The following is an 11,007-nucleotide window of genomic DNA, read 5'->3' as shown; positions in this document are numbered from 1 at the left end:
GGAGATGTCAAATACGTGGTGAATGCAAAGGATTTGTGAGTGAATTTGACAGTTTGATCACAGGGAGCTCAGGCTCATTTACAAATACAAACAAACAAGTAAACACATTTAGCAGATATAAGTAACAAACTCACCTGACTAATCAGTTCCTTTAGGTCTGACCACTTGAAGTAAAGTGGTGTATTTTAGTCCCTAGATATGGTGACGTCTGCGCTGTCAAAGGCGACTAACTCATCACTTATGTAAGGAATGCCTTACAGAGTGGGACGTTTGACCTGTAGCCACTATACATTACATACAGTCTGTGTATCACTATGTTATTTTCATCGCAAATGGTGTACAACACTTTCACACTCCTGAAATCACGTGACGTGTTTAATAGCTGAGTTCGCTTCATTAATATATGCTTCCAGAGGAGTACCCCTCTTTCCTAATATAACATGCTAAAAGTTACATACAGGACTCGAACATAACGGTTGTCGGATTGCCCAGGACAAGTTAAGTTAGTTAACCTTATTAAGTTAACCCCTTGCTCTTTGTGGTGGGCGTCATTTAACATTCACCATTTAGGGGGTTGTCACAACTCATTCAATGCTGTTACAATTATACCCCTCTGGAAAAACAGGGCAAGTAAATGCTTGGATTACATGTGACATAACAAGGAGGGGGTATTGACGAGTGGTAGAAACAGTCGACCTACTATCACGTGAGTTTTATTGAACATTGAATACACATGTGTCACGGATGTCATCAATCTGATTAAAATCCGATGTAGATGTCGGCTAATCGTGCATTGCTATCTTACCATCGTTATTTAGCTTGAATTGACCTTCGTAGTACATGTTTACGTTTTTAGCCTGGTTGCCTCCTCTACATGTCTCCTGATACCCCTATTCATATTTGGTGATTTTAAAATTGTGCTGTGGACAAAAATTTGTCTGACACGCCCCAATAGAACAACTGATATAGAGTTTAGTGTCATACTTGACTAACCCTTTGATTAGCTGACCACTCACCAATCCGGTCATCCAGCACGTTCAAAATATTCACAAATCGGTAAAAGTATAGAACTTGGAAGAATAGGCCTAAATCGCTTTGCTGACCAAAGACGCCAAAAGTCGAGTATCGACCATTCGTGAGTGATAAATGGTCGATAGCAAAAAACAGGTCTGGTACAGATCAGGTCATTGTATGTTACTGTAATGTTATTTTTTTGGATTCAGAGTCGGATTCAAGGATCCGTCGTCTTCATTTATTTGCAATATATATTGGTTCTCATGGCAATCCTACCTTCTTTTTTATCAATGCGAATTCAACAATGTAAGTACTCGAATATTAAAAGGTTTCTTAAAAACTCATCTTGGGATGTCATGATGACAAATGCTAACCTATCAAACGAAGTTGGTGCGCGTTCTTGTTTTTGCACATCTTTTATACATTTCAGATATGTCTACACTACGTCATTTATGTGAAGATGGTTCCAGGATCATATTGAATTTAATATTCATTTCACGTCAAAAGCATTCTTTAACTAAAAAGACACAACTAGGAGAAATGTAGACATATTATGATAGCATCAGTTTCGAATTGGAAAATAAGCTCTTGAAATTGAAATAAAAGAGATAGTCCTTGAATAGTCATTAGTATTGTACCGTAGTTATCGTGGTACAGAGGGGAGGGGTACCGTATTATTAGAAACATTTTGACCAAACTTTTGAGCATAATATTTTCTCCTCAGCCCTCCCCGCTGTAAATTGTGCTCGTCCCCTAACCAGTTAATGTAACCACCCCTTGCATACATACCGGAATTAGTAGCAATTGCTAATACATTCAGAGTCTTCCCTGGATTCATTCTGATATTTCCAAACAACTTATTCATATCATCAGTGCTAGCAGCATTTCTCGATGCCAAACCATGTTCTTTCTCATGTAAACTTAACGGCACTGATTCCTACTTCTTTGATTTTCAGGTTGTGCGTAAACAATTCTGTGTGGATGAATGGACTCGTTTAGAGAGACAATACAAATGTGTGCTTAGATGAACAAATAAACTACAAACTTAACTTTATTGACAACCTGCTACAAAAATTACAAACATGTGAATGGTCCAATTACGATTGATTGACATGTTGACACGTGGGCGACGTGTTAAACAAATTAAAATCTAATGTGATAAATATGGCCCAACTTCTTTATTTACGACTGTTTCATTCATTTTTACCCACCGTAAGGGGAGGTATTGAAATGGCTCTGTCTGTCTGTCTGTCTGTCTGTCTGTCTGTCTGTCTGTCTGTCTGTGTCTGCCTGTGTCTGTCTGTCTGTCTGTATGTGTCTGCCTGTGTCTGTCTGTATGTCTGTCTGTCTCTATGTCTGTCTGTCTGTCTGTCTGTATGTCTGTCATTTTCTGAAAAACGGCTGGCTCAATTATAATGAAATTTGGTACACATATCTTTCATATGATAATAGCAAGAACTAATTAGATTTTGGCAAACATCCAATTAATCAGTTATTTTCATAATTAATGGTTTCGAGTAATTAGTCTATATCTTTGGAACGAATACTTCAAATTCAATATAATTTAGTACATAAAATAATCATAACTAAGTGCATATGTCCTATAAAGTTTGTTGATGTGGATTACAGTTTTAATGATTAATTTGCATAAATAATGAATGGTAATTCGGCTTTATCTTAAGAATGTAAGCTTCAAATTTCATAGAATTTGGTGCATATACCAACCATAACAATGCGCACAAGTTTGTTGACAGCCTTTACTTTTAATGAGTAATTTGAATTGAATAAGTAATGATCTTCAGTAATTAAGCTATATCTTTGGAATGCACGTTTCAAAATCCATATCATTTGGCACATACATCAATCAAAAGAAATGTCCTCTAAAACCTGTTGACATAGTTTTTAAGTTTATGACTAATTTGCAAAATTAATGATTTTCGGTAATTAGGCTATTTCTTAACAATGCAAACTTCAAATTTCAGATAATTACCTTCCGTAAGGAAGATTATATATCAGGGATAAAAAACGGCTGCATAAGCTGCATCAATTCGAACGAAATTTAGTAGACATGTTTGTTAAGAACTGATTAGGTTTTGATAAACATCCCACGAATATTAATGGACAATTTACATAATTAATGGTTTTCGGGAATGTACGTCGCCCATCACACATGTTGCATACATGTGTGCAAAGGAAATTAATATCTGCACATCGCACGGCGTTCATGCCAACCTTGTCAGTGATATTCAAAGCATTGGGTAAGTAATCATACAGCTGTGCATGTTTTGATGATGACTTTTATTTCAACTAAAATGTTAGATGGAGACTATTTCGTTAGAACGCTAAAAATCACTGGCCACTTTCGGCACTCACCGGGGCCGGGGGAGTTTCTTCAGCACCTCGCCATGTGAGGCACACCATTTTGATCTCTCAAATCAAATACTTTTGCAATAGATTTAACCAGAACTAACTAAGCCTGAGCTCATACAACCAGCCCTCGGCAACTTTGCAATGCTCTTAAACAATTGCATACATATTGCTATTTTATACTTAAAACAAAGAAATAGCTCGCTATTTTCTAATCATGAAATCCATTTCCTTTGTAGGAAATAACATCTTATCTTCACTAACAGAGCATTGATCTTTCAAAACTTTCAGAAAGAACTCTTGTTTTTCCTTTGGTACTGATTTTCTAAAATTTATGATAGAAAAAATGAAATCCAACATTTGGTTTCCTTCTTCAGAATCTTCTTTGAAACATTCAGTTACATCAACATGACCTGTTGACCTGAAGGTCGTGTCGATTTCAACACCTGGTAACTCACACGTGATAAGCTCCGACAACATTTTATCATCCCAATACATGATTACGGGGTTTTTGAAGTAGTATTGAAAGCTATCCAGTATATTGCTCCATGCACCTATAAAGTAGCAAACTAAATTTAAACCGAATGCCTTCCGTAAGGAAAGCAAAATTCTGAGCTATAACTATCACACATGATATACCCCTTAATTGACAAATAGTTTTACCAGATTATAAGGAATTGAAAATGTGTGCAATGTTATGGTTGGTTATATTGAATTTGAGGCTTGCATTTTTAAGATACAGCCTAATGACTGAAAATCATTAATTATGCAATTTAATCATTGAAACTAAAAGTTTAATCAACAGGCTTTTCAAAATATGTGCGACTAGTTATGTTTGAAGTATGTACGAATTACATGTAAATTGAAGAGTTTATTTTTAAGACATAGCCTAACGACTGAAAATCATTTATTATGCAAATAAATCAAAGCTCAAATCTACATCAATAGCCTTTCCAAACTGTGCGCTTTGTTATGGTTGATCTATGTTGTAAATCACATTGAAATTGAAGAGTGCATTCTTAAGATATGACCTAATTAGTGAAAATCGTTAGTGATGTTAATGACTAACAGTTACATCAATAAGCTGCATTAGACAGAGGCGCCTTGTTATCATGAATGTGTGTATCAGATGCTATGATATATAGCCTAATTACCGAAAACATTTAAGCTTATGTACATTTTAACTTTAGAGCAGCACTTGGTGGGGTGTAAAACAAAACTCCGCAAAGGCGTATCCTCTAGGTCATCAAATTTAAGTTATATTTCCCCATGGCTAGTTTCACTATAACCCAGTATTTCTAACAAAGTTTTATCCAGGCGAATTCATATTTATTTTAGGTCTAATACGTGGTGTAGTGAAATTCCATTCAGAATGAACATTTTGAATTCACTACACTGGTAACATGTTCGAGTGGATCTCCTTAATTAATCAAAAATTGACGCTCTTGTTGTTAATTGTGATCGCGTGATGTATGTGGTCGACATACTACAAGTAATTTAAATACTTCATAAATGAAAGGTTAAAAAATAACGTACCTGTTATGACTCTTATTAACAAAATACCAGGTGAGCCCAACATATCATGCAAATCACGGAATACAGGTCTTGAAGCGTACTCCAGGACGTGGAGAGCATGAATGACGTCATAATCACCCTTTACGTCACTATCTCTAGATCTTCTGTCATCAATAAACTCTTCAATTTTCTGGACGTGGTAATCAAAAGTGACCCGACTCCACATGTCACCTTTTGATTGGACCATTGCTTTAAACACCTCCACTACATCTCCGTCAGGTTCAACGACAGTGTACAGAATGTCATGACAACAGCAAATCAGAGCATTTATGATTGTTACATCATTCATACCTATATATGATTAAATTGAAAAGATTCTAACTTTTAATATGGTTTATATGATAGTTTCTATCACTGTTGAGATTGTGTAAATACTTATTTACCTGCTTGAGTATTTATTTTAACTATCAATTTATAGGTTCGTTCCAGGCTCTCTGCCTGGCTGTCTCTTTGCCAGTCTGTCTGTCTGTCTGTCTGTCTGTCGTTGTTTGTCTGTCTGTCTGTCTGTCTGTCTGTCTGTCTGTCCCGCTCTCTACGCTATCACTCTGTCTCTATGTATGTATGTATGTATGTATGTATGTATGTATGTATGTATGTATGTATATGTGTGTGTATGCGTGTCTGTATGCGTGTGTGATCTCTCTGACTCTGTCTCAAGGACCAACCCCCTCGCTCCGATAACTCGTCATGGTTGCTCCGCCCCCATCCCCCCCCCCCCCGTAGCATTATTCTACCCACTATTAATAGAATTGCTTGTGTCCTCCCAAAACGCATGTCAACTGACGATCACTGAAATCATTACATTCACAATAATGAATTTTGGTTTCCCTTACAAACACAAGGACTATTCGTTTAGTTTGGTTTATGTATACCGGTATAACATTTGTCAGGAGTTAAAACACGTAATTTTGTAGATTTAATACATCTACTAAAACTAGAATTAATGGCATTTATTTTTAATATCTAACAACAGTCAAGTGCCTAACATTTGCAAAAAATAAGAGCTAGCAAAAAGATTTAGATTTAATTTGTTATTTGTTAGTTGTTTACTCCAGTATACATGAGAATTACGTGATCAATGATACTATATGCATTGTTCTTACACAAAGTTCATTACTATTCTACAGAAAAGATGAAAGAACAAATAACAAATATTACCTGTCATAATAAGTTATATTTTGAATATAAATGATGTCATTTTCATTTCAAAATCTTCGAAAGCGTTATATTAGGAAAACAAAAGTAAATTAAAGTTATTCGAGCGATTGATTTTGTCAACCAAAAGTCGGGGTTTGGTATTTTCCTGTGTTTACCGTCTTGATGCTATTTCCTGACTACCCAAGCTAGACTAATCCAAGCTAGAAATATATCTGGCACCTTGAAAGACCGTTTTGAATGGAGTAAAATCGTAAACTGATTGACAATATTAGTACGTAAAACGTGAAAGGGAAGAACTAGTTAACCATGTACTGTAACCACCCCTTGCGTACTTACCAGAACTAGTGCCAATTGCTAACACTTTCAGAGTCTTTCCTGGATCCACTTTGATATTTCCAAACATGTTGTTCATATCATCTACGCAGGCATCATTTCTCTTTGCCAAACCATTTCTTTGTAAGACTTTAAAAGTCGTAAAAAACTCTTTCTGGTGGAAAAGTACAGGCACCAAGTCCTCCATCTTTACTGATTTACAGAGTGAATAAACGAACTCTGTTGTCTACTTCACCTCTGACATCCACAGCCAGATCAAAAAAGCATCGCATTCAGCTTATGCAAATGAGAAAAGTAATTTGGAAAACAAGTTCGTTACCCAAACTTGGCCGATTCCGTACACAGTGCTTGAATTAGGTCAACGTTTTCCCAATTTTCCGACGTTGATTAGCTTAGTTCAAAGTCATCTGGTTGCTTGTATAAGAGGTACGTTTATCGAACTATACCATACGATACATTTTTACAAGATTTATATTTGACAATATCAGGAAAATAATATTGCCCGATTTAATACGAAGTACAAAAATGTCCCTTGCCCACCCTCTTATAATTGGGGTCAGTGCACAGTGTGCGAGGACGTCAGTTTCAAGCCATGGTTTGATCTTCACTGACTGAGACATGCCCAACCTACTATTGTGCTGTCCACATACATTTTAGCTTGTTGTCCTTTCTAGCCCTCGGATCAACAGGTACGACCAGCTAACAATGTATTTCGACAGCGCCGTAAACACGCTATACTGTACAAAGAAGAAAACAAAACAAAAAGTGTTTTTTTAAACTCACATAGTACATTCATATAAGTAAACTAATCATATGAAATGAAATTAATGAAAATAACAGTCATTGTTGAAAACATATACAAATTCTGTAGAAGTTACTGGAAGGAATTAATTTTAAGAATTTTTCAAGAATTAAGATTACTTGCAAACAATTATACATATTGCTCAAAGCGTTATTTCATGCTTAAAACAAAACTCCATCTAGTTATTTCCAAATCGTGAGATCCATTTCCTGAATCGGAAATAAAATCTTATCTTCACTAACAGAGCATTGATCTTTCAAAACTTTCAGAAAGAACTCTTGTTTTTCTTTTGGTATTATTTTTCGGAAATCTAAACACTGAAAAAAGAAATCCAACATTTGGTTTCCTTCAACGGAATCTTCTTTGAAACATTCAGTTATATCAAGGTGACCTGTTGATCTGAAGGTCGTGTCGATTTTAACACCTGGTAGGTCGCGTTTCACATCCTTCTCCTTCCTTTTACCATCCCAATCCACCAATGTGGGGTTTCTGATGTGCTGATGGTAGCTATCCAGACACTTGCTCCATGCTCCTATAAAGTAGGAAAACATAAATAGAAGGTTTGGGATTTGATTTTGTCAACGATGGAGATATGAAATCAACGTATCATAAAGTCACTCTGAGTGAGTGATAATATTATAGTTTTAGCCACACCTGAATTCCCAATACCCTGTACCTATACCTCCAATCTGATTAAAATCCGATGTAGATGTCGGCTAATCGTGCATTGCTATCTTACCATCGTTATTTAGCTTGAATTGACCTTCGTAGTACATGTTTACGTTTTTAACGTTTTTAAAGTCCATTTCAAATGAGTTTGAGTTCATTACACAGGTAACACGTTCGCGTGGCCGCCTTAATAGAACATTGGCGGTCCTGTTACTAATTATATTGTGATTGAGTGATGTATGTGGTGGTCATACTGCTAGTAATTTAAATATATCATTAAATAAAAGGTCCAAAAAATAATACCTGTTATCATTCTAATTAACAAAATACCAGGTGAGCCCAACATATCATACAAATCACGGTATACAGGTCTCAAAACGAAGAAAATGACGTGGAGAGCATGTATGACGTCATAATCATCCTTTACGTCACTATCTCTAGATCTTCTGTCATCAATAAACTCTTCAATTTTCTGGACGTGGTAATCAAAAGTGACCTGACTCCACATGTCACCTTTTGATTGGACCATTGCCTTGAAGTCCTCCACTGCATCTTTGTCAGGTTCAACGACAGTGTACAGAATGTCATGGCAACACCCAAGCAACGCATTTATGATTGTTACGTCATTCATACCTTGACATAAAGGAATAAGATTCATTACGTTAAATACTAATAAATCTACCAGATTATTTATTTCCTAACTACCAATCTGTAGCTAAGTTCAGCTCTCTCTCTCTCTCTCTCTCTCTCTCTCTCTCTCTCTCTCTCTCTCTCTCTCTCTCTCTCTCTCTCTCTCTCTCTCTCTCTCTCTCTCTCTCTCTCTCTCTCTCTCTCTCTCTCTCCTCTATGTATGTATGTATGTATGTATGTATGTATGTATGTATGTATGTATGTCTGCCTCTTTCTCAGTCGCCCTGTGCCTACCAGCTAATCTCTGTGTACGTGTGCCTGTCTGTCTGTCTGTCTGTCTGTCTGTCTGTCTGTCTGTCTGTCTGTCTGTCTGTCTGTCTGTCTGTCTGTCTGTCTGACTGACTGACTGACTGACTGACTGTCTGTCTGTCTGTCTGTCTGTCTGTCTGTCTGTCTGTATGTATGTATGTATGTATGTATGTATGTATGTATGTATGTCTCTCTCTCTCTCTCTCTCTCTCTCTCTCTCTCTCTCTCTCTCTCTCTCTCTCTCTCTCTCTCTCTCAAAGCGAATCAAAGCGAAGCAAGCGAGAGCAGTCAACACGTAATTTGTACATCAATACATATGAAGTTGTTGTAGACAGCGAATCATCGCTCATAATTCAAGTCCCTACTGACCTGAATGACCTGAGCTTGTGACCTGACATCAGCCCCCTGGTCGATGGTCAGACATGACGAAACTTGTCACTCGTCGTCAGAAGTTGAACAAATTCATGATATTTTATTTCCATGCGCATTGCTGGTCGCACTCTCCCCACTTGTAGATCGTTGCGTTTTTGGTGTACATATGTAATGATAACAGTTATATTTATTTCTGTTATCTCGAAAGTTCACTCTCTTTTGCGGTGAGTGAACTTGCGCGATCATAGAAACAAATGTAATGTTACCCCTTTCATATATAGTTGTCTAAATACGACAATATTACCGATCTTATCGACAATTTATTGTATTCTGATAGATAGATATCTCAGGAAACAAATACATGTGGCCCTTATACCGTCCATTGCGAGGCCATAGGGTTCTGGTTACGAAAATGCTTGGATTCGGGGGAGGGATGAATTTTTTTTGAGATCTCGAACTGGGGGGGGAGGGGGTGCATTTGCTCACCAGGCCTTGCTCTCCTCCCTGTCGTATATGCTGCTACTTCTCGGACTAATTCACATACCCCTTCGGGCCTAGCCCCTTACGTACTTACCCGAACTAGTACCAATTGCTAACACTTTCAGAGTATTCTCTGGATCCATTCTAATATTTCCAAACAAGTTGTTCATGTCATCGACGCAAGCCTCATTTCTCGATGCCAAACCATTTCGTTGTACAACTTCGAATCTCGTACTATACTCTTTCTTATGTAAAACTAACGGCACTGATTCTTCCATCTTTGTTACTGGATGTGAATAACAAACTCTGTGTGGATCTCGTTTAGAGAGAGAACGTATACTAGAGGTGTGCTTACTTGGATGATTAAACGTATAACTTTACAGACAACCTGCTACAAAATGTATGCTTAGCTTAGGAAAAATGTGGATGGTCACATGACCAACAATAGGAGTGGTTACGATTGATTAACATGTTGGTACGTGACGTGGTCGACATGTTATGATAGTAGTGTTCAGAAATATCGCCTTCGACAATCTGTTGACCACTTCACCTCTGACTTCCAAAGACAAGATTAGCTTTTTGGAAATGTGATTACCATCAGATAAATACGGACCGATTTCATTTTTTACCCCTGATTCATTCGTCCATTATCGATTGTTTTCGAATTTGTTGTTCCCGGAGTGATCAGGATAGCCTTCGTCGACGTCTTCCCAAATGGAGGGGGAAAGAGAAAGAGAGAGGAGAGACACATACATACATACATACATACATACATACATACATACATACATACATACATACATACATACATACGTACATACGTACATTACGTACATTACGTACATACGTACATACATACATACATACATACATACATACATACATACATACATACATACATACATACATACATACATACATACATACATACATACATACATACATACATACATACATACATATACAAAAGATTCAACTTTAACACTGGGGGCATTGAATCAGAATAAATTATGTTATCGCAATTTCACTACCCCTGAAAAATCTATAATCTTGAGGAAACCCATAAAAACAATAGGCTTTATTAGGCAGCCACCGATGGCGCACTTCATTTCAACAATGTCATTATTGTCTTGTTAATTCAATTCACATAACGGTTTTAAATACGATAATGTTCAACTTTAATTTTAATTTATTGTCATGAAATACTGTATATTTACTATATTTACACTTTTCGCTTCATTTTGTTGACAGAATCAGTATACATAAATAGTACAGTACGAGTGCAATCTGATTATGTG

General features: G+C 36.7%; 2 protein-coding genes across 2 annotated transcripts; both read right to left on the bottom strand.

Moving 5' to 3' along the window:
* Window positions 1-4,351: 4,351 nt before the first annotated feature.
* On the bottom strand, window positions 4,352-6,634 carry LOC144448634 (uncharacterized). Its single transcript, XM_078138911.1, has 3 exons — window positions 6,451-6,634; window positions 4,918-5,247; window positions 4,352-4,362 (listed from the first exon to the last, which is right to left on the bottom strand). The coding sequence occupies exons 1-3, from the start codon at window positions 6,632-6,634 to the stop codon at window positions 4,352-4,354; spliced, it is 525 nt and encodes a 174-aa protein (XP_077995037.1).
* Window positions 6,635-7,431: 797 nt separating this feature from the next.
* On the bottom strand, window positions 7,432-9,987 carry LOC144448633 (histamine N-methyltransferase-like). Its single transcript, XM_078138910.1, has 3 exons — window positions 9,804-9,987; window positions 8,222-8,551; window positions 7,432-7,781 (listed from the first exon to the last, which is right to left on the bottom strand). The coding sequence occupies exons 1-3, from the start codon at window positions 9,985-9,987 to the stop codon at window positions 7,432-7,434; spliced, it is 864 nt and encodes a 287-aa protein (XP_077995036.1).
* Window positions 9,988-11,007: the final 1,020 nt, after the last annotated feature.

Source organism: Glandiceps talaboti, chromosome 17 (genome assembly GCF_964340395.1).
Source record: "Glandiceps talaboti chromosome 17, keGlaTala1.1, whole genome shotgun sequence".
NCBI classification, from domain to species: Eukaryota; Metazoa; Hemichordata; class Enteropneusta; family Spengelidae; genus Glandiceps; species Glandiceps talaboti.
This window is presented reverse-complemented; position numbering and strand designations above follow the sequence as displayed.